This window comes from Branchiostoma belcheri, unplaced genomic scaffold (assembly GCF_001625305.1).
Source record: "Branchiostoma belcheri isolate BF01 breed outbred unplaced genomic scaffold, Haploidv18h27 scaffold49, whole genome shotgun sequence".
NCBI classification, from domain to species: domain Eukaryota; kingdom Metazoa; phylum Chordata; class Leptocardii; order Amphioxiformes; family Branchiostomatidae; genus Branchiostoma; species Branchiostoma belcheri.
In genome coordinates, this window is record NW_017804120.1 from 1,895,095 (window position 1) to 1,919,230 (window position 24,136).

The 24,136-nt window shown below is 42.0% G+C and overlaps 5 protein-coding genes across 5 annotated transcripts in view; 3 read left to right on the forward strand and 2 right to left on the reverse strand.

Annotated features, from left to right (window-relative positions):
- Window positions 1-5,857, forward strand: part of LOC109479533 (integumentary mucin A.1-like) — a 9,306-nt gene extending 3,449 nt beyond the window's left edge. Inside the window, exon 2 of the mRNA XM_019781514.1 lies at window positions 5,391-5,857. Within this exon, the coding sequence (XP_019637073.1) occupies window positions 5,391-5,770 (380 nt within the window). The 3' untranslated portion in view covers window positions 5,771-5,857. The remainder of the gene's footprint in view (window positions 1-5,390) is intronic.
- LOC109479534 lies at window positions 871-1,360 on the forward strand. The gene has a single exon (XM_019781515.1). It carries the CDS (start codon window positions 877-879, stop codon window positions 1,333-1,335), a length of 459 nt encoding a protein of 152 aa, XP_019637074.1. The 5' UTR covers window positions 871-876; the 3' UTR covers window positions 1,336-1,360.
- Window positions 5,858-5,898: 41 nt separating the features above from the next.
- Window positions 5,899-8,217, forward strand: LOC109479504 (mucin-2-like). The gene is made up of 2 exons (XM_019781477.1): window positions 5,899-5,955; window positions 6,160-8,217. The coding sequence occupies exon 2, from the start codon at window positions 6,624-6,626 to the stop codon at window positions 8,166-8,168; it is 1,545 nt and encodes a 514-aa protein (XP_019637036.1). The 5' UTR covers window positions 5,899-5,955; window positions 6,160-6,623; the 3' UTR covers window positions 8,169-8,217.
- A 3,651-nt stretch (window positions 8,218-11,868) lies between these two features.
- On the reverse strand, window positions 11,869-14,117 carry LOC109479464. Its single transcript, XM_019781429.1, has 3 exons — window positions 13,967-14,117; window positions 12,552-13,131; window positions 11,869-12,069 (listed from the first exon to the last, which is right to left on the reverse strand). Exons 1-3 carry the CDS (start codon window positions 14,056-14,058, stop codon window positions 11,869-11,871), a joined length of 873 nt encoding a protein of 290 aa, XP_019636988.1. The 5' UTR covers window positions 14,059-14,117.
- A 2,514-nt stretch (window positions 14,118-16,631) lies between these two features.
- Window positions 16,632-23,908, reverse strand: LOC109479544 (kelch-like protein 12). Its single transcript, XM_019781525.1, has 5 exons — window positions 23,630-23,908; window positions 21,666-21,926; window positions 20,863-21,002; window positions 18,632-18,844; window positions 16,632-17,882 (listed from the first exon to the last, which is right to left on the reverse strand). The coding sequence occupies exons 1-5, from the start codon at window positions 23,894-23,896 to the stop codon at window positions 16,961-16,963; spliced, it is 1,803 nt and encodes a 600-aa protein (XP_019637084.1). The 5' UTR covers window positions 23,897-23,908; the 3' UTR covers window positions 16,632-16,960.
- Window positions 23,909-24,136: the final 228 nt, after the last annotated feature.

Genomic DNA, 24,136 nt, shown 5'->3' on the forward strand with positions numbered 1-24,136 from the left:
AGCCGACCCGCGGTCGGGCTGGCACCTCGGGCGATACGGAATACCCCGTGTTGTATTCTATATATACATGCAGATGTATATCCAGCTGCACGGGGCACACTATATAAAGACCGAAAGACGTGTTGGCTTGCTAACATCAGAGGTTGTCAGAGTGATTATGTCTAGATATGGAAGACGTCTAGTCTCTCTAGATAGATCCGTCACTTCCCAGCTGTTTAAAGCCCCTGTCACAATTTCAGGACCTTCCCCCGGCAATGCCCCGAACACCAGCCGATCAAGATTGGCTGAAGTTCGGGAGCAGTCTTGGCAGATTTAGGCCACGCTTAACGATCTATAAGAATTTTTTTATTAAATTTGAGTCAAATTTGTCAACCGAACATGCACAGGACCGCCCTACAAACCACTTCCCGGGACACCAGAGGACAGAACTACAGTCAAGGCAAGTTTAAAGCACCCTCTACGTGGTTTTGTTTAACATTTTCTCGGAATAGAGGCATTTTCTGCGTACAACGACTACTCAAACCGGTGTGGGTAAATTAACTCAGCGTGCCTAACATTGTTTACAAGTGCCACCATCAACATGCCACCTAAGAGAAACAACAACACTAACATAGATGAAGAAGTGCCAGTTAGTGTTGCTTTTATGAAGGAGATGTTAGAACAGCAAAAGGTCTACTACAAAGACCTTCTGGACCAGCAAGAAAAAACTTTCATTCATTTGTACAAATAATCAAAGATTCAGCAAATCAAAGGATGGATAACCTCGTCAGAGAGATGCAAGACTTAAAAACAGCTTGAATTTCTCACAAGGAGAGATCAGTGACACGAAAGAAACAAGTGACAAGAATGCAGACAATTAAACAGCTGGAACAGAATATGATGACGTACAACACTGAAGTGACCGAGATGGCAAACAAGCTGGATTACATCGAGAACCAGTCCAGGAGGAACAATCTGATCTTCGACGGGATTAAAGACGACAGAAAAGAGACATGGGAACAGTCCGAAACTAAGGTGAAAGAGGTACTGAGAAACAAGCTTCGCTTAAACACGGATAACATCGAAATCGAGCGAGCTCATCGCAACGGCAAGCCTGGGGACCGACCACGCCCTATTGTGGTCAAGCTGCTTCGATACAAGGACAAACAGAACATTCTAAGGCAAGCGAAGATGCTCAAAGGAACACAGATCTTCATAAACGAGGATTTTTCGGACAAAATCAGACAGAAGAGAAAAGATCTGCAACCGGCACTACGGGCGGCCAGGGAACGAGGACAGGTGGCCTATATACGGTTTGACAAACTGGTCATCTCCGACCGCAGGACTGATAACTAAAACTGCACGGTATTTACCATATAGAACTCATGCCCTGTTATAATTTTTGTGTATGTGTATTTGTGTTATGTGTAATGAATCATCCATATGTCATCAAGAAATAATCTAACATCCAAGTTAACGCTTATTTCGTTAAATGTCAGAGGTTTGAATAACAGATTGAAACGTCGAAACATATTTAGATGGATACACAACCAGAAAATTGATATTGTCTTCTTACAGGAGACATTTTCGGCAAAAGAAAATGAAAAACAATGGACTACTGAATGGGGCGGGAAAATAATTTTCAGTCATGGCACAACTCACGGGAAAGGGGTAATGATGCTATTTAATCCAAAGGTGGACACAGATTTCGAACAAATACTTCTTGACCCAAACGGTAGATATATCATGGCAAATGGTAAAGTAAACGATAACGATGTAAGTCTGATTAACCTTTACTCGCCAAACAAGAGAACAGAACAAGTGAAATTCTTTAAAGAAATAAACCAATTAGCTCAGGAAAACGCCAGTGGGACAGTTCTCATTGGAGGTGACTGTAATATTTCCCTTACAGAATTAGATAAAACGGGGGGAAGACCTATTGATGACAAGGATTCTGCAATCAAGGAACTAAATTGTTTACTGAATTCCTTGAATTTAGCTGATGTGTGGAGAGAAAAAAATCCAGGCTGTCGACAGTATACTTGGCAAAAATGACGGTATAAAAATGACAGGTTAGATTAACTGGTTTGTACCTTATCATCCTGTACATCTAAGTGAATGCAGCATTAATGTAGCGCCTGTCCCTGATCATAGAGCTGTGATTATGACAATTGAATCCCCTAAACTCCAAAAAAGAGGGCCAGGTTTTTGGCGCTTCAATAACTCATTGTTAGCAGATCAAACTTTTAATACACAAATGATAAATTTACTTTCAAATATTAAGGATAAACTAGAAGATACTCAAAAGCCAGGTCTACAGTGGGAAATAATTAAGATGGAAATAAGGTCACTCAGCATTCAATACTCTAAAAATAAAGCGCGTGCTTACAAAAACGAAGAGAAAGAATTAGAAGAACAACTTAACTGTTTGAATAAGGGAAACTGATGAAACGGACGATACTAGGAAAACAAAAGACTAATCTGTGAAATAAAAGAAAAATTACAAAGTATACAATATCATAAAACTAAGGGTGCTATTATTAGAAGTAGAAGCAGATGGTATGAGCAGGGAGAAAGAAGTACAAAATACTTTTTCAATCTAGAAAAAAGAAACTACCAAGAAAAGATTATTACTTCTCTAACTTTGGAAGACGGCTCAACAACAACAAACCCTCAAACAATTTTATTAAAAGAAGCTGAATATTATGAAAAATTATACACTTCCACAAACTGTGATCTTAACATAAATGAAGCAGCGTATTTCTTACATAACGATGGGGTAAAAAAGTTAGATGATGAACACAAGACCAGCTGCGAGGGTGAAATCAAAGAGTTTGAACTAAAAAAGGCACTACAGGCTCTATCCAAAAATAAAAACAAGGCGCCAGGATGTGACGGAATTACCATAGAATTCTATGTTAAGTATTGGGAATTACTAAAGACCTACCTAGTTAATGCAATTAACGAAGCGTACAATATAAACTCACTACCTATTTCACTTAGGCGTGGAGTAATAAGATTAATCCCCAAGAAAGGTTTAGACACAAGTAACTTAGACAACTGGCGGCCGATAAGTTTGCTTAACGTAGACTATAAAATCGTAAGTAAAGCGCTAACGCTGAGAATTGAACGTTTTCTTCCTTTCTTAATACATGAGGACCAAACTGGGTTTGTGAAACAGCGATATATAGGAACAAACATAAGACGTGTCTATGATATAATAGAGGATTATGACAAAAAGAACAAACCTGGATTACTTATGTTCTTGGACTTTAAAAAGGCGTATGATAGTATTGAACACTCATTTATACTGAAGGCACTGGAAGCTGTAAATTTTGGAAATGACATAATCAGATGGGTCAAATTACTATATACAGATATAAAAAGTTGTGTGCTTAACAATAGCTTTATATCTCCTTGGTTTAATATTCATAGAGGTGTAAGACAGGGAGATCCACTGTCATCCAGTCTGTTTATAATTAGTGTTGAAATGTTAGCCTCAGCTATTAGAGCCGACGTAAACATTAACGGTCTACAATTGTATGACAGGACACACAAATTATCCATGTATGCGGACGATATGACATCGTTACTCTTAGATATAGCTTCTGCACTGCACCTATTAGATACTCTAAATCGGTTTAAAAAATGCAGTGGTCTCGATTTGAACTACGGAAAAACAGAAGCTCTCTGGATAGGCTCAAATAAAGAAAGACAAGATAAACCACTACCCATTCGCTGGCCTGATGGTCCTATTAAAGCACTTGGTACACATTTTGGTCATGACAGACAAAGGTGTTATAAGGAAGACCTTGATAAAAATTATGCAAAAATGGTGCAAGGATGTAATATATGGAAACAGCGAAATCTGACATTGATTGGCCGGATTTTGATTGTGAAAACCATTGGTATTTCCAAGTTGATATATATCTGTTCAGTTATGCATGTCCCTACCCATTTTGTAAAACAAGTAAATGGATATATATTCAGGTACATCTGGCGAGAAAAAACTCCAAAAGTAAAAATGAAGACACTGATTGGCAACAAATGTCAAGGTGGGCTTAAAATGATTGATTTTAATATAATGAAATAAAGCTCTAAAAGCTATATGGATCAAAAGATTTATAACTGAACCCGTCAAAAGAAAAAGAATACTTGTTTGCAAGATGGGGAGGCTTCTTGTGTTCCGATGTAATTACTCCACTTCACTGTTAAATCTTAATGACATGCCACCATTCTACAAAGATATTGTAACTGCCTGGGAAGAAATTATCCATTATGAACCAAAAACACACAGACAGATATGCTCACAAGTCCTGTGGAATAATAGGTATATTTTAGTCGAGAATGTACCAGTGTTTTACAAAAGCTGGATAGATGCTGGCATTATTTGTGTAAATGATTTGTTGTATGGGGATGGATCATTTCTAACAATCAATGACTTACATAATCTATATGGTATAACCATGGATTCAAAGCAAATAATGAAATACAATTCTATAAGAGTAGCCATTCCTAAAAAGTGGAAAGATATAATTAAAAACAATGGAAGAAAATACACCCCTAACAACATTATTGAATATACCGAAAAGATACATCCCTTAACAACAACATGCAAACAATTATATGATATTCTTATTCAGAAACAAGTTGTGCCTCCAAGTAGAGAATCAGAAATTATACAAAAAATTGGTAAAGACAACACCGAGAGAGCCTATACTGCTGCTTTTGTTGCTACAAGGGAAACCAAATTACAATGTTTTCAGTATAAGATTATCCATCACTACCTGGCTACAAATAGTTGGCTAAGAAAAACAAATCTGGTACAAACGGATCGATGTAACAATTGCACAGATAAGCACACTATTGAACATTTATTCTTGTATTGTAAAGAAGCAAAAAAATTTTGGAAAGAATTCTGTTACTGGTGGAAACGATGTACAAAACAAGACCTAATTGTAGACGAGAAGATGATTATTTACGGTATAATTGACAATCCTCGCCATGTTAGTGCACTTGCACACTGTCTCCTTATCGCTAAATATTGTATTTACACATGCTTCATAACAAACTGTAAACCAAAACTCTCAATTTTCAAGCACAGACTAAAATCAAATTATAGAAATGGACGATAATGAACAATGGGAACATTTTATGTGATATCATTATATATATAGACAATTCCCAGATAACGTTACCTTAAAAACTGTCCTTGATATATCATCCCACACGATTGTACATGTATGTCAACTATGTATATCTTTTTAATGTAACATTGTGAATATTAATAAAGTTTGAAAAAATCTAAAAAAAATTAAAAAAAAAAAAAATACAAGCGAAATATAATACAAAGCAAACAAAAATGTTGATCGCTGATACTGAAATACTCCCTTCTTTGTATTTCATTTTAGAAAGGACCACTATCCCAACGACGGCCCATCCTACAACCAAACTTACTGTCTTCACCACCATTCCAACGACGAAGCACCCTACAACGCAGTTCACCACCATCCAAACGACAAAGAATTCTACAACCGCTCAAGTCACCACAATTCCCACGACGAATCATCCTACAACTCAGTTCACCACATTTCCAACAACTGTGAATCATACAACGCAAAACCTTACTACTGAACGAACAACGCAGCAATCGACTCAGGTGACGACAGAAGAAACAACTACGGTCTACAACGGCTCAAGTCACCACGATTCCCACGACGAATCATCCTACAACGCACTTCACAACCATTCCAACGACGGTGGATCCTACAACGCAAAAGCATACGACTGAAAGGTCTACGCTGCTTACTACGCAGGTTACTACAGAACAAACTACAAGACCAACTACTGTAGGGACTACAGACGAGACAACAAGACAGACTACTGTGGGAACTACAGACGTGACAACCAAACAAACTACAAGGCCAACTACTGTGGGCACTACAGAAGAGACAACCAAACAAACTACAAGGCCAACTACTGTGGGAACTACAGACGAGACAACCAAACAAACTACTGTAGGAACTACAGACGAGACAACCAAACAAACTACTGTAGGAACTACAGAAGAGACAACGAAACAAACTACAAGGCCAACTACTGTAGGAACTACAGACGAGACAACCAAACAAACTACAAGGCCAACTACTGTAGGAACTACAGACGAGACAACCAAACAAACTACTGTAGGGACTACAGAAGAGACAACCAAACAAACTACAAGGCAAACTACTGTAGGGACTACAGAAGAGACAACCAAACAAACTAAAAGGCCAACTACTGTAGTCACTACAGAAGAGACAACCAAACAAACTACAGTGCCAACTAGTGTAGTTCCTACAGAAGAGACAACCAAACAAACTACAAGGCCAACTACTGTGGGAACTACAGAAGATACAGTGCCAACCACTGAGGGGACGACACAAAAGACGACACAAGAAACGACTTCCCAAACAACTGTCTTACCAACGGCTGTACCAACGACACAAATTACAACACAGCCACCAAAAACTCAGTTCACAACGGAAGTAACTACAATTATACCAACCACTGATACTACAACGAAACAAACAACTCGACAATCTACTCAAACTACAATACCAACGACCACATTGCGATCTACACAGCCTACAACGGTGTCAACAATGCTCTTACCAACAGGTGTACCAACCACACACGTTACAACGCTTCCAACAACTCAGTCCACTACTGAACAAACTACGGTGCCAACCACCAAGGGGACGACGCAAAAGACGACACAAGAAACGACTTCACAAACAACTGTCTTCCCAACGGCTGTACCAACGACGCAAATTACAACACAGCCACCAAAATCGCAGTTCAGTACGGAAAAAACTACAGTAGTGCCAACCACTGAGGGGTCGACACAAGAAACGACGATCCAAACAACGATCTTCCCAACGGCTGCACCAACGACGCAAATTACAACACAGCCACCAAAATCGCAGTTCACAACGGAGCAAACTACAACGTTAACCACTGAGGAGACGACACAAGAAACGACTTCCCAAACAACGCTCTTCCCAACGGCTGCACCAACGACGCAAATTACAACACAGCCACCAAAAACTCAGTTCACAACGGAACAAACTACAGTGACAACCACCGAGGGGTCGACACAAGATACGACGATCCAAACAACGATCTCCCCAACGGCTGTACCAACGACGCACGTTACAACACAGCCACCAAAAACTCAGTTCACTACGAAACAAACTACAACCACAGAGGAGACTACACAAGATACGGTGATCCAAACAACGCTCTTCCCAACGGTTGTACCAACGACGCAAATAACAACACAACCACCAAAATCGAAGTTCAGTACAGAACAAACTACAGTGCCAACCACCGAGGGGTCGACACAAGATACGACGATCCAAACAACGATCTTCCCAACGGCTGTACCAACGACGCACTTTACAACACGGCCACCAAAAACTCAATTCACTACGGAACAAACTACAACCACGGAGGAGACTACACAAGATACGGTGATCCAAACAACACTCTTCCCAACGGTTGTACCAACGACACACGTTACAACACAGCCACCAAAAACTCAGTCCACAACGGAACAAACTACAACCACTGAGGAGACAACACAAGATATGACAATCCAAACAACACTCTTCCCAACGGCTGTACCAACGACACAAATTACAACAGAGCCACCAAAACCTCAATTCACTACGGAACAAACTACAACCACCGATGAGACAACACAAGATACGACGATCCAAACAACACTCTTTCCAACGGTTGTACCAACGACACACGTTACAACAGAGCCACCAAAGCGTAAGTTCACTATGGAGCAAACTACAGCGCCACAAACTACAGTGCCAACCACCGAGGAGACGACGATTCAAACAACACTGTTCCCAACGGCTGTACCAACGACACATGTCACAACGATCTCACCAACAACTCAGCCAACGACAGAGAGAACCACTGTGGGGACTGCAGGTAAGACAGCACAAGCGCCACCAGCGACAAGTACAGAACATACAACGCCACATAGTCACACAGCAAACTTCACGACCGACGCCCGAGACGACCACAGTACGAACAACACAAGCAAGCAACATCTTAGCTTACTACGGAGCAAGCTTCCGCCGACCACTGTAGTTGCAGAGAGAACGAAAGACACTCGGAAGCTAAAATAGGCAGCTAAAGACAACGACTCAAATGACAACGCAACAACCAAACGCAATATTTACCAAGGCAAAGGCACAACTAGAGACTCTTAAATATAGAAACGAACTGCTTTTAGTACAAAAGAAACTACGCGACCAACATTTCAGAGGAAAACTAGGAAAGAGACTACTCAGCTAACTACAGACAGAACAACCTCACATTCCTCACAAGTAGCTAAAGGAAATACTTCAAAACCGACCTCAATAAGTACTGCAGAATCAACAACGTTAACGACATTAACCTCACAGACGCCACAACTTAGAACCACGGGCATAGTAACAACGACCCGAACGAAAATAACGTTGCTGTCTGCTCTTTCAAAAGCAGGTACTTCATCGTCATTGGATTAGAAGAAAGGAGATTCGGCAGGCAGATACATTCTGGACAGACCACGGGATGTCGTGCGTTTAGCGGGTCATTGGTTGGTACTCTGCGCGGGTAATGTTCGCCCTTGGTCTTGCACAGCCGAAGCGCTGGAAAAAAACGCATCCTCCTTTCCCAGTGCTTGTCTTGTTTGCTTTGCTATCAGCACACACCACACTCATGCCTGTCTCTATCAAACATGTGCCGGTGTAGCTAGCTGTTCTACAGGTCCAGAGGATGACGGTGTAGTTGTGTAGCTGTTCTACAGGTTCAGAGGATGCTGGTGTAGTGTGTAGCTATTCTACAGGCCCAGAGGATGCCGGTGTAGTGTGTAGCTGTTCTACAGGTCCAGAGGATGCCGGTGTAAGTGTCTAGCTGTTCTACAGGTCCAGAGGATGCCGGTGTAAGTGTGTAGCTGTTCTACAGGTCCAGAGGATGCCGGTGTAGTGTGTAGCTGTTCTACAGGTCCAGAGGATGCCGGTGTAGTGTGTAGCTGTTCTACAGGTCCAGAGGATGCCGGTGTAAGTGTGTAGCTGTTCTACAGTCCAGACGATGCCAGTGTGAGTGGTGTAGCTACTCTACAGGTCCAGAGGATGCCGGTGTAAGTGTGTAGCTTTTCTACAGGTCCAGAGGATGTCGGTGTAGTGGTGTAGCTGTTCTACAGGTCCAGAGGATGTCGGTGGAGTGTCTAGCTGTTCTACAGGTCCAGAGGATGCCGGTGTAGCTGTTCTACAGGTTCAGAAGATGCCGCTGGAGTTCCTTTCGTGTAGCTGCCCTACAGGTCCAGAGAATGCCGGTGTGTTTAGCTTTTCTAAGGGTCCAGAGGATGGTGGTGTAGTTCCTGTCGTGTAGCAGTGGCAGTGGATACAGTGTACTTGTGGACAGATGGTGAGTATACACAGTCGTCTAAACACATGTAGACATAATACACGCATCTCTTATCTACCTAAACAAGTCTACCGGGGAGTCTAGTTGAACTGGCGGTGGACCGAAGGGAGCCCTCCCAAATCATGATAGATTCGACACCGGGCTACTTGCGTCATTGCCCTTTGTTATGGACTTGCAGACAGGAATGTAGAATAGAGATAATCATCATTTTGTTCTTCTTATCGGTTGTTATAGATTGTCCAGTGCTCAATGTTTGGCAACAATGGGCTGTGAGCCGAATACTAGTAGTAGCTGACCTCTCCCAACACCAACATTGGTCCGACCTACTCTAACCATTTGTAGGGTTGTCGGGAATTCGACTAGTGTTCGGGAGGCCACATTCGTGAATGTGTATGTGACAGGGGCTTTAAAAGGCTAGGCATCTAACGCAATTTCAGGGCGGCAAAACTGGAAACATTCTGAATAAGGCAATCTGTACAATATTGACGCATTCTATCCCACATTAGCACATTTCAATCAGTATTTCATACTTTAGGCATTTAAAACTGCAGAAACAAGCCCCAAGATAAAGTCCTTGTTTTCGGGGTGGTACCCTAAAATGAAATGGTCCTTCCAGTAACCGTTCATCGTCAGAATCTTGGGAATTTTTGCTCCACGAATGTGGATATACATTTGGGCAGTGTTGTTTCAACTTAGTATGTTGATATGATAGGTCACTAGAATATTGACTTGTATCCAAGCCCTAAAAACTGCACTGGATGCCTTTAATCGACTCCCAGATCAACATGCGTCACCGTACATTTTGTCGTCGGTAGGGTGGGTACCAAAAACGACATGTCATTTTGGGTGTGCCCTTGAGAACACAATGATACGCGCGTCAGCGATACGCATCGACGAAAAACTACCCATTACGTGCGCTAATGTCTACACCCATTCGATCCATATCAACTAACATTTGCCAGACCCTGTTCAAGAAACACGCACACCAAATGACAGAAAAGGTCCCCGTCAGTATTTATCGAGATGGAAGACCGATTCTAAAGCCCCGCCCACCTACGTAAAACATAGAAATGCAAATATGTGACGGACATGCAGCCGCTCTCTTATTGGTCAAACCAATAATTGCCATTCGCTCATTGGTTTAGCAGTTGATAGTGAACATTTCTACCCTGGTAGGTGAGGACATCTAGCGAGCATCCCCTGCAGTGCAACACGATCGTGGCACATCGATATTACATTGGTAAGTCGTCACAGAAATTAATCTACAATGTGGGAAAATCATTCTATTCCTTCAACTTATATTCATTTTCTGTTCAAGCAATATCTGATAACGTTTGATTTTTCAGTTTCTATGTATAAGCTCTAATATTAAAAGCTGTAATATTTGTATTTCTTTGCATGACCAGGCGGTTATCCCAACGAAAAATGGTGTCCAACACGTCCGTAATTCGGAGATCATCCGCATGATGGCGTTCATGTCTGGTCACCACAACGAAACTATGCGCTATGACAACCTCAATCTTTACCGAGCCGGTATCGTTATGGAAAAAAATTCTCCGAGAAGATTGTTCTTGAGATTTTCCGAACATAGACAGACGTCTTAGACGGTCTAAGATAAGCAGAATATCTTCTGTATTGTCGAGTACTCGAGTGTTTTAGTGCTTGGTGGTCCTATATATATCAAAACACAAAGCACTAGTCTCTCGCTCACAAAACCTTACTTATGCTGAATCATAACTTTATTCCTCAATAGCAGCTACACAAGTGTGCAAGGTTTAAAAATAGAGCAGGTAAACGTTGTCAACATTTTCAAATTTCAGTGCTAAGTATTTTCTGTAATTGTCCACAATGTAAACTAATGACCATAATCTCGTAAACTTTTGGATATTCAAAGCAGCGTGCAGTTAATCAAAAAATCGTCCAGTCCTTCAAACAAACTCTGGACAACGCTCGATATCAAACAATCTGTACGTAATAAATGACCTGTCTTCATTGTACATGACTTATTATATGTATGTATTACTTGATCCTGCCAAATAGCTTTAGGATAGCTTTTATCGTTGCTTACCTGACGAAACGCTCGTGTGGTGGTGATATTCACATGTAGGCTGTAACTTTGACTTTTCAGATAGACATCTCTAATTCCTATATACAAGATTCCAAATGAAATCATTGAACTCTATCTTTGCCGTGAAATGTGAAATATGTACAATAAAATGTGCACTTGATGAGTTGAGCGTGTTTTTCTTTTCACTGTTCTGTAAAGCAGCATTTTTGTTCTTGCAGCATATGGATTATTCCACATTTAGAATATAAAATGTTGTTTACGGCATAATTACACAACGCCAAGTCAATGTATAAGTCTTAGCCTTCCTGGCTTAACCAACCAACATGGCGGCCTGTGACGTCATCGGCACCCTACACGATAGGCGGCGCCACGAACACGCTGGTAGCCTCGCTATCGGTCCTCTGGCGTGACGTCACCGTCGGGACCACAATCCTTGGCGCGTCTTCCCATGGTTCTCTCTTCTTCTCGGCCATGCGCTGCATCACCTCGTATTCCGTCACTTGGCCTTCCCAGCAGCACTTGCTCTGCTTCAGTTGACTTTTGGGGGGACCCTATTCCATCGCAAGGGCGTGAGGGAAGAGAAGAATAAGTCGGTACAAAAACAAAACAGAGCACTACAAAAAGAGAAGGGAAAGCTTTCTTTCATTGACCCCCACCCCAGAAAAAAAACGCCAGGAGTTTTCCTTTTAAGTCCCAACTATTCAAATTAACCGCAATTTATTTATTTATTACCATTAACCACATACATAATATACATGGAGGGCATGGTGGAACAGGTGCACCTAAGTGCACCTTTTCAAGGCCACCATGGCCACAAATAAATAGACAATGTGCATAAAAAAATACAAAACAGTGATACGTGCAGTAACTGTATATACAAATGCTAGTAATGCTAGTAACATAGCAGTAACGTTAGTATATTTTAAATCGTGACAATCGTGCCTTTGCTCTAACGGAAAATTCAACGACCATACAACGACTAAGGATTCTATCAACATTGCAAATACATGAAACTATCGCTAGGTAAGAGTACCTCGGTTCGTGCCTTGTTCTTTGCGACCACTTTCGTCTCTGCCTTGTTTCGGCGCGAAAACGACGTTGACGACGGTTGCCTAGGAAACGCTCTTCGAAGCTGTTCGGCCCTGATGGGCGCGCAGAGGGTCTTGGGATTGGTGTCCCAGTTGGGATAGCTCTGATTCAAACGGAAGGTGACTCTCTTCTTCTTCCTCTGCTTGGTGCAAGCGGTGCATGCGTACTCGCCCAAAATGCTGCAGTAGTCCTGTTTCGGGTCGTCTGCTTTGAGGCAGGATCTCGTTCCCAGTTTGGGGTCGTCCCTTCTTTCTGGCAGCGGGGTGACCGCTCGGGTAGGGCAGGGGTCAAACCTGGACATGAGGGAGAAGTGGTCCTTCTTGGGCGGCGGGGAGGCGTCCTTGGTCCGGGTCCACTTGTTGAAGGTTAGGAGCTCCAGCTCCACCGCTCGGCGCATGGCCTCGACGTCATGCTCGGTGATTTCGTCGACGGTCGGCGAGCGGTTCCGATCTTTGCCGAAGAGGCGTCGGGAAATGGAGGCGTTGAAAGAGTCACGTCCCCGAAACGTGCCTAATGGACGAAACCTGTGGTGACATAAACAAGGGTTAGAATTTACAACTGTTTTAGATGCGAGAAGAAGCCGTAAGTGTACATATGTAGTTTTACTATAGATATATTTTAGTCTACCATCGCTATTTACCATGACCTGTACTTAGTTCGAAATGAGCAAAAATGTACAATAAAGGTCTTTGATTCAATAAACGATATAAGGTCTTTATTTTCCAACATGTAATCACCAGACGTGGTGACGACACACTCAAGTTTTTTTTCAACTTATACTAATGCCGCCACCAACACAGGGGGTAAATATACGACAGGACAATACTCATTTACACCTGAGCTAAGTGAGGAAAGCCGTGTAAAGTGCCTTTCCCAAGGGCACAAGACCGGTGGCATGTCAGAACTCGAACCCGGGACTCTAAGTTCCGAGTCGCGCACTCTGCCGCTACGCCACACGACCCCACCTGTCGTGGTCTTTTCAATACACATTTATCCACGTGTCAAAGAGGTGTACTTACGTTGATCGTTGCCTAGATTCAACGCATCGCCTGCCATTTTTACAAGGCAAGAAATACAAGACGGAACGCCGTATATCTAGTATATCTAAGATACCATTGTCCGTGACACGTCGATGAAGGTTAGACATCCAGGTAATAAGATACACAAGAAATTGTTACTCAAGTCAAGTGGATAAATTTGAAACAAGGTAAATTTTATCCGGTTGATTGAGTAACAAATCCTTGCGTTCGTAGTTGCCTCTAAATCTGATGTATCGACGAATGTACATGTATCACACTTGCATTCACACATAACAACACGATCTGCATAACTTGAGATATATTCATGAATCTCACTTGCCTTTCGGTTGGAACCGTGCGGCCTTGTTGTACCCGTACTTGTACTGTGTTTCTTCTGATGATACTCGGTAGTCTAGGTGAAGCCATCTCCATAGATGTAGAGCTTCTTGTATCACTAAGATGCCCAAAACCGCCTCCGGAACACTTTCACTCACAATACTCAAATCTTTAAGCGTCTGATAAACTCAACTGGTGCTAGGTTACATGCCTAATGTATTAGCAATTATACAAAATCTTACAATAGTAAGCTTCATACTCGGTACTACATTGTCCTACCCACCCCTACATTGACTTGTAATGGTCTAAATCTTCAAAGATTTCGTTTTGTGTGGACCACAACATTCGGTAACATAGGGGTGGCTTTGAAAAAATAGGTCAGAAAAGCCTTTCTTGGCAACGCGCTACGGTAGCGGCGACCAGCAAACACTCCCTTTTTATTTTGCAATTAACCGTTAAGCTTCTATTCTTCGCACAACAGCAAGCGGCGGCGGCCTTAATGGTCGTCATGGCAACCAATCGCCAAACGGTTTAGGAACGACATTAACAAGATCAATTGGTTAAAGACCACCTTTCCTTAGCAATTACGTTCGGTAAGACTTTTGATTTAAAAGCTTTTCGCGAACGTTCGCGACCATTCTTCTTGTACATGTAAAAATTGCGGGAGGTAGGGGCGACAAAAACTAGCTTGAACAAACAACTGTAGCAGTAGAGGTTTTGTTGGCCCTTTTCTGTGCCCTTAATCGGATTAACGGTTATAACAAGAAAGGAGCAATGCGCTTAAAGGTGCACTAAGACGAAAACAGCACGTAGTTTTCGTCACTACGATGTTATTGTTGAGAATTTTGACTTTGATTTGTATTCAAACCACTTCTACATGTACCCTGATTAACTACTACTTGCGCCGTTGACTTACATATAAATTACTTGACTGCGGCTCTTCAATTGCAAGCTATTTAATTATGTTAATTCGGAAGGGCGACCTAGGGGATCGTCTACACGCGTCTGCGTGTCTAAATCGTAGACGTTTGGGAAAAAAAACTGTAGAAATTTCCCAAAGTAGAGGAGTTTACCATGAGGTTTTTTTTTAGTTTTCTCATGCAATGAGTCAATGCTAAATACACACTGTACAACTTACAACTTTCATTACCCACAAAAATCTTTGTCATGATGGAATTAATTAATGTTGAGATAATGAGAGATAATTAATGAGATAATTAATGTTTACCATGAGTTTACTGAATCATTGTAGAGCATAGTGACCAACAGAGGGTGAATTTGAATTCCTATTGATTGATGTACCTGCAACTATTAACAGGGCACTTTAGGGTATTTTATCGCCTTCGTGTCTGTGAACAACTAGTACTGGACTTCAAACAAATTGACCCAAGGAAAACAACATTTGGTTTCCATCAACGTCCGTTATTTTTTATTACAATTTATTATTTAGTATAATAAAAAGTTAACTTATCATACTTGAACTTTACTAACTACTTGAAGTGTACAGCTACTTTAAACTAAATTAACTACGTTTGTACCTGCATGGTGTACAATGGAAAAAAATCTAGTCTGGTGCCCAGGTTACAATACAAAATACATGTGAGGATAATATAGTATAAAAATTCAATTATGGGGTAAGCCTCTTCGAAGTGACCAATAGTACTCTATAGTAGACCAATAGTATGAATCTAATAATCAGAACATCAGGTTGGTTATGATCATCACAAGGTGTCCCTTCTTAATAACTAATTTATAACCAAGGAAAAAGACAAAAAGTAAGATATAGGGGCAGGAAGGAACCAAAGTACCACTAAAATACTAGTATAGCATTAACTGACTCATTGTAGTATAGAGGCATTCAGTAACACCTCGTTCACATTAAATCCACATCTAGGATCCAATCGTGATTGAATCAGGATTGCCTCCAATCGCGATTTGATCTCGAGGCCTTCACACTTGTCGGCTCATCCAATCGCGATAGTGTTCCTTCCGCACAGGAATTGCTGTCAATTGCGATTAAATCCACCTTTCAGAGATGGATTTGATAAACCACGATTCTATCGCGATTGGAGCATTCAGATTGAGAAAAATCAATCGGGATTCAATCGGGATTGGACCTCAATCGGGATTCAATCGGGATTGGACCTCAATCGGGATTCAATCGGGATTGGACCTCAATCGGGATTGGACCTCAATCGGGATTCAATCGGGATTGGACCTCAATCGGGATTCAATCGGGATTGGACCTCAATCGGGACTCAATCGGGATTGCACCTCAATCCGGATTCAATCGGGATTGCACCTCAATCGGGATTCAATCGCAATTCAAATATCAGCCTGAATGGGATGTAAAAGATGATGACTGAAGAAAATGCACTTTTTCCACTATCAGCCAATGAGTGACCAGTGAGCATAAGAATACATTTAACAGACTGCTCGTCTCATAAACAAATTTCATAAACAAAAACAAGAACATGATGCCGGAAATTGAAACTGTAATTATTTCCTACACAAGAAATTGGACTTACCCGAATTTTTGACTGTACAACTCCAGTCTTTTGTCAAGGAATGAGCAATCTACCACTTCTGTGACGTCACGTTTATGCAGATGACACGTGACACGGTGAGCAGTGGATCGTAAGTTAGCAGAAAGTCTGTGTCGCCCCCCGTCTTTGTTGAGGGAACTTTCAAGAAAAGAACAAAATTGTTCACATTCTGTGTTTTGTTGTCGTTGAATCATACTTTTTGCATCGTGCATCAGATTCTGATCATAAAGTCAAGAAAGTCTGTGCCGTCTCCCGTCTTGGTTGAATGAACTTTCAAGAAAAGAACAAAATTGTTCACATTTTGTGTTTCGTTGTCGTTGAATCATACTTTTTGCATCGTGCATCAGATTCTGATCATAAAGTCAAGGGTCATAGAAAATCTTGGTTGCTCAGTCATAGCAGTCTAGTAGAAAGGTGGTCTAAACAGTCCCTCCCCACGGACATACTGAACTCTATGTGTCCTCGTGTAAACCTCGAGCAGTAAGACGTGGTAGGTGAAAGCGTGCCACATGGACCCTGGTGTCATAATCCTTGATTGGCAAGGTGGCATTCAAGTCTCTCCAAGCTCCTTCAGACCCGTCATACACAAACACAAGACTGCCATCTACCGTGTCCGTGGACATTACACACGTTTCCAGCCATACATGCAGTTGGCTCTCCAGTACAAACAGACAGGGGTACTTGTTAGCCGCCCTGTCTGGTCCCCGGTTGGGCCAGCCTGGCAGTACCCGCCAGTGGGCAGACTCTGTGTCATACGCCATAACCTTGCTGAATTGTTTGTCGGTGCAGAATATCTCGGTCCCCAATGAGGTGGCTGTGCAGATTCCTGGCATGAGTTTTGGTGGGGTCAGCTTGGACCAACGGTCCTGGCTTGGGTCGTAACTGTGCATTTCTGCATTCGTGAGGAAATAGATGTACGGACCAGACGACACTACCAAGATGTCCCCTATTGGCCTAGTTACTTTGTCAATCAAAAGTTGTGAACAATCATGCCAGCGGTCCACGTGCTGGTTGTACTTTTCGATGTGCACCAATGCACTTGCTCCTGTATTGTAACTATCCACAGCAAGGAAGTATAAGATTCGATCAACTTCAACCAGGAAAAGGCTATAGTGCACATGGTTGACTGGTTTGGGCAGGAATATTGGGAAAATAACAGCATCTTCCCACCTATTCCTTGCATGGTTGTACTTCAACATATTTAGCTGATTTTCATCGATGTTTTCAGTTACTTCCTGCAGGATGTAAATGTCGTTGTCACTGGTAACAGTCATGGCAATGATCGGCACAGGGTTTTCTTCATAATTTTCAGGCCTATGACTCCAGGTGATGTACTCCCCTGCTCGAGGATTCATGAAGACCATCTGATCTGTCCTGGAGACAATAGAATACATTGAAAATTTCCTTAATACATATAATTGTAAACCGTAACGCTTTCGGGAGATCACATTGTGAAGTGATTGGTCATTAATTATCCTGATGAAGGTGACAGTGGTCGCTGAAAATTTGATCTCTCTGTTGACTGTGTGTTGGAATAAAGTTAAACTTTTTACTACATATAATTTCAATTAACAGATTGGCAAGAGACTATATACATGTAAGAAGGTTGTTTATTCAACAACCAGTGGGTCTTCATATCAAATGTTTCCGTGACCATCTGTTGCCTTCTTCAGGGCAACAATCACAAGATAGTTACAATTCATTACCTTCGCCAAGAAGGTTATGCTGTTGGCAGCGTTAGTGCATGAGTGTCAACATGATATGAAATGAAATGAAATGGATTGTCTTGATTGATTGTCTTGTGGTCCCCCATTAAAAAGTGTCAGTACATTGGACAAACTATTTTTGTTTTCCTCATTATGTTTCCAGTTTGGTTTTAAATATGAAATTTTAAACTCAAACATTTAAACTCTACAGACAGTTGAGGAACGACAGCATACATGTACTAGTACATATCAACACATGTTTTAATACTGTCAATTGGCTTTTATTTGAATTTTAATGTTTTTGTGGTTATTCATATATTTCATAAGGGAGCAAGCAGTGGGATGACCCCCAGGCTATGCAACATGACCCTATTATTCATGAAAGAATAAACTGTTATTATTATTAATGATAATTACATTTGTCCAGACCCATAGACAGGAATGATGGCCATTTCCAGTGTGTCCATCCCATGTCTTCTCTTCAGGTTGGAGCTCTCATTTACCACGTTCCTGATGGTCGATCTCCCAGGATCCTCTCTGACTAGGGGATGGTCTAAGATGGCCACCATGTCACGTGGTGTCAGCAGGTCAAAGCGGATGTGAGGGAGGATGCTGGGTATGTGGTGCGTTCTGCAGGGTACAGGGTAAGGGTTACCAACTCATCGGTAATAGTCCACGACTGAAAATCATAACTTTCTAATCATTTCTTCTTACATGAAATTTTCATTAAGGGTTTTTGTGAACTTGTTTTGTTCATTATCGTAAATTTCTAACTGATTCTGAATATGCATTTTTCCACTGGGTCCTACAAGGTAACAGTCAAAGAGCCAGGTCTTTTGGCCTGTAAGTGTCCTGACTAGTGCTGCATACCGGTTCACTGGACTTGGATCCGGACTTGTAAGAATGTTTAGGTTCAAGTCCAAAAAAACCTAAAAGTCAAGAACCGAGTCCGGACTTACATGTATTACCATAAAAGACCATTTCACATACCCCTTTTCTTTCCAAACCACCTAAAATCTTCTGTACATTGCAAAATCTTTGCTGCAAAACGAAGAAAACATTGCCATCGGGCATCGTCAAGTATCGGCCTCCATGTTATGTGGCCAAAGTTTCACCCAGACAACATTGCGAGGTTGCCAACATGCAATTTTGTATATGCCATGGGTTTAGGTCTGGACTTACGAGTCCGGAACTGAACCTAAACCTCTGGACTTGAATCCACAACTGAACCTTAAATTGGGTTTAGGTATGCATCACTAGTCCTGATATGCCTTGCATGTGGAAATATAATGACAGAAATACAAGGTTACACACAGATGCACTGAAAATGTAATTATAATAATAAACAAGGGAAATCGTAGATTTCAAACCTCCGGGTTTTTTTTTCTATTGGTTTAGGTTATTTGTTTGTGTGTAGTATGAAAGTTATGTGCGTAATATGTTTGTATGTGTTTGATGGCTACTGACGGTTGGTTCGGTATGGACTGTTGATTAACGTGTCTCACAGTCTGACAGCCTGCATGCACCGTCACCCGCGCCATTACCCCCGCCGTCATCCCACGCCGTCATTGCTGCGCCGTCACCCAAAATTTTTATCGGAACAAGACACCCCTCTGTTTGACCCCTTTTGAATGCTAAGACCCAAAACTGAAACCTCCCCATTCCTTAACAACATGGTAAATTCCATTTTCAGCATAACGGGGGTGTCCGGAGCACTTAAAAACCTTTTATTTCGACGCCCATAAACACATATGCAATTAAACAAAAACGTTCTGCATCATCTGCAGCCCAATAGCAATACGTATACCGAACAACAGACCAATCCGTCCAGCCGATCGCGAGAAACAGCTGCTGACAGAAATGTTTCGAACAATAGTAAAACCTCCTCGCGGAAGGATATCTCCTTCCCCAGAGGTAATAAGCAAGGCTATAAGAATCTTCATTGTACACGTACCTATGTAAGGAGGCAGTTGCAATGATAAGACATTTTGATTGCACTTTCCACTTTTGTCTGCACTTTCCAATGTTAATTAGGCCATGTTGATTTGATTATATGGATGACATCCTCCGGGAGCCCCAAAACTGATGTGCGCGTGCGAATAAAAAAAAAGTTTTGGACAAAAAAAAAAAAGTTACTTTTCATTATGAAATCTACGTGGTAATGAGGGTTGAGCAAATGGCACAGAATATGGTTTAGCGAATAATCTAGTCTTCAAGTTCATTTCTTTACAATTTCGTCTTTTTTCGTTTGATTTTGGCATTCTACGACATTGGTATAGTTTTTATTAATTTTTTTTGTAACTTATGGTATATTTTTGCTCATTTTGCAACTGTTTTGTACGATTTACAGTATGGTTGAAAACTTTTTTTTGTGGAAACGGCCGAAAATTCATGCGCGCGGATGTCATCCATATAATCAAATCAACATGGCCTTATCAACAAAAACAAGCATCCGGCACCCGTGTGCCGTCAAGTCAAATGGATTATCACGTGTCTGTGTCAAGGGTTGTGGGCGGAAACAAAACAAAGCAAGTTTTTAGACAATTAATAAAAATTACCAGTTGTCAATTTTTCTTACACAAATCTGAGATATTATTTCCTTCAATATAAGATCATGTACATGTCACATAGCACTGAAAAACATCCACCTGTCCTCCCTGCTGTGCTGCACCCATCTCACCACAGCCTCCCACACTGTTGTCTCCTCTTTAACATCCAGCTCATCATGGCTGATGATCTCAGTCAGCTGATCCACACTCAGGCTGCAGAACTCCTCACTGGAGGAAACCTGTGGCAAAGTTAGGGTTATTAGGTTCCAAGTTCAAATTTCTAACAGGCCCCAAAGTTGTGTCATTGGGAAAGTCATTTTGCACATATTTTCTGACTTGACTCAGGTGAAATTTAGTACCTTAGCCTAGGCTTTGGTTAGTGCTGGGTTTACTCTAGTTCTGACATACTGTTACTGTCGTGAGGCGCAACGGCAGCATGCGCGACTCGGAATCAAGAGGTCCCGGGTTCGAGTCCTGACATGCCACCGATCTTGTGCCCTTGGGAAAGGCACTTTACACGACTTTCCCCACTAGACTCAAGTGAAAATGAGTATTGTCTGTCCAGTATTCGTTTCTATGTGCGGGACACAACACCAGCAACAGCTGCCTCTGTTCCGCGTGTATTGCACTGTTGCAATTTCAATAAAATAAAATAAAATACTGTTACTTCCTCCCGATTATACTTTTGGCAAGGCAGACCTTAACAACATTTGTATGCTTTTTGTTCAACTTTCCAAATCTAACAGAATACATTATCATAATCATTGTGTATAAAAATTTTGAGGTTGTTGGACTGGGACATTGTGATGGATGGAAATATGATTTTATTTTTCTGAAGAAGACATCACTCATACACAATAGTCTATAAATGAATAACAAAATACAATATTGAAGACACCAACCTTAGTAAAGTGCTTATAGATACACTGCAAACAACTTTCCCGGACAGTATCTAGTGAGAAGAGATCTCCAAACTTGTACAGGTCCACACAAGTGGAGCACCCCACTTCCATGTCCATGTAGCTGCTGCAGGTGTCTCTCACATAGTCCAGCTGTAGGAGGTCGGCTGCTTGGTACAGGTGCTGCACTCTGTCCAGTGACACCTGGAGGCATCCCGAGTAGATGTAACTCAGGATCTCCTTAAAAACGGCTGCATTTAAGCCCTGCAGAACAATAACAATTATTTTTATGATTGAGTATCAGCTATATTCTATCCTATTCTTACTGCAACCACACAACAATATGATACTGTAGTAACTGTACAATGCACATATATTATCATATTGATTTGTGAAGCTCTTTTTCACTATGAATGAAATTCCTGATAAAGGCACCACATTTATAAGCTTGTTGGTAAACAAAATGAATTTTCTTACTCCATTCTGTTTAAACATGACATTCAACATGAATATTTGATTGTGTTTAGTTGTTTAGTTCAGGGAAACAGGCGGTAAGACTAAAAAGTGCCACGAACCCAGCAAATACAACATAGTCATCAGCTTTATTTCATCTGAACACTTGTAATTGTATGTCGTTATTATGAAGTTACTAGTAAATATCCCATGTGCATCACTGGCAGAATTACATGGTACAGAATTATGAGGAACATGTACCTTGTTACCTGTTAAGTCTAGACAGATACAGTGCAGTTCAGTAGGTCACTCTTACTCTCCTGAGTGTTTAGTTAACAAGCCCTAAGCAAAGTAGGATATCCCTTGGAGAGATTTTCCCAGGGGTTCCCAGGAATTTCACTTAGATGGGATGTGGGCAAAGATGTGTGTCAGGCAAAAGTACCGAAGTAACGGGTTCCTTTCTCAGCACTCGGTATACAGAGGTGAGGCGGCTTCTGTCCTAGATCTCCAGTGCCAAAGGTACGTCAACACTTGGTGTCCAGTGTCGGCGGCTTCAGCACTGGAAACTCTAAATCGGCAAATCAAACCTTGTCTTTAGAAAGGGTACCGAGATGCCGCCTTTGAACTCTAACAATTATATTTTCGAGATCATACCGCCCGGGAAGCAAATTATAATCGGGACAACAAGGTGAACGGCAGGACAATACTGCAAGGCTCAGATCCGCACATTTTTACAGACATAGACTTGGCCTACGATACTGTTCTGTACGCCGCGCGGCCGATGTAAGCACCAGAGGCCCAGTGCCGAAATGATTTGAGAACTCGGCTTCCAGCACCAAGAGTCACCGAGCACTGGAACGATCCAGTGAGGAGCCGGTTACTTAGGGACTTCGGCACTTGCTATATCCAGTGGTGAACGGCCTCTGAGCACTGGTAGCGAGTGCCGAGTGGAATTCAGCACCGGCTATCCAGTGGTGAATGGCCTCAGAGCGCTGGCTATCCAGTGGTGAACGGCCTCCGAGCTCTAGCAAACGAGTGCTGAGTGGAAATTAGCACCGGAAAACGAGTGCCGTGTCAAGATTCAGCTCTGGAATTCCAGTCCTGACAGTGTTTCAGCACTGGAACAAAGCCGTTTCTGCACTAGAATTCCAGTGCGGAGCTTTCTTCCGCACAGGGCCCCGAGTGTCGACGCCACTTTCCCCGTGAGTTCCGCACTGGGCGGCCAGTGAGGAACCCGTTACTTCGGTACCTTTGCGTGTGTCAGCCAACTTCCAGAGCTGAGACATTCCACAAAATTCCTGTACTACATTTCCTAAAATTCTTGCAAACTGCAAACAATACTGTACAATTATGCTCCAACCTGAGGCGTCGCCAAAAATTATGGTCACATGCATTAATGTAGGGAGGGGGGCAGACCTATTTTGAGCATACGGGTCTCAGACCCACGGCTTTCTCCGATTTCTGTTGCCTACTTTGTCAAATTTGTCCTAACGTATGTTACGCCAACAGTATACCTGTAGAATAACCGTCTTCTGCCGACTTTCCGCCATGCCGCTTGTAAACATGGCTCTGAAGTAGGGGCTCGCCACGGATAAAACAAGCCGATGGCAGGGAAACTGACGGCCCTCGACTTCAAGGACGACATCCTGCAGTACCCCATTCTTCTGTAGATCCTTCACAGTTTCAAGAAACCCAGGTTGAAAGCTCTCGTCTTGGAAGAAACAGGGATGGACTAGTTCGCTGTCGAGGGGGAACTTTTCATCATCTCCACACGCCGCCATGATGGATGTGAAAGGTCAACCAAATGGCGGGAAATTCTTTGACTGTACTACACAAAATAATCCCCGAGATGAGACGCAAATCAGTTATATCCTTACTCAGTTTTGGGTCTAGATTTTTCGGTTGTGGCTATATCTATGAATACTCTTTTGTATTTCCTGATAACAATGTTCCTCGTGCCTTTGATATTTTGGTGGCGTAGATTTTGTCGTCTGCTGTCGTATGCTTTGTATTAGTGCGCG

Coding starts and splice junctions, on each gene's coding strand:
- LOC109479504 (XM_019781477.1), top strand. CDS start 6,624: ATGCTCTTACCAACAGGTGTACCAACCACACACGTTACAACGCTTCCA.
- LOC109479534 (XM_019781515.1), top strand. CDS start 877: ATGATGACGTACAACACTGAAGTGACCGAGATGGCAAACAAGCTGGAT.
- LOC109479544 (XM_019781525.1), bottom strand. CDS start 23,896: ATGGCGGCGTGTGGAGATGATGAAAAGTTCCCCCTCGACAGCGAACTA. Junction 21,003..21,665: donor TCTATAAGCACTTTACTAAG/GTTGGTGTCTTC, acceptor ACTTTGCCACAG/GTTTCCTCCAGTGAGGAGTT. Junction 18,845..20,862: donor CAGCACAGCAGGGAGGACAG/GTGGATGTTTTT, acceptor TGTACCCTGCAG/AACGCACCACATACCCAGCA.
- LOC109479464 (XM_019781429.1), bottom strand. CDS start 14,058: ATGGAGATGGCTTCACCTAGACTACCGAGTATCATCAGAAGAAACACA. Junction 13,132..13,966: donor CGCACGGTTCCAACCGAAAG/GCAAGTGAGATT, acceptor ATGTCACCACAG/GTTTCGTCCATTAGGCACGT. Junction 12,070..12,551: donor AGAACAAGGCACGAACCGAG/GTACTCTTACCT, acceptor GCGATGGAATAG/GGTCCCCCCAAAAGTCAACT.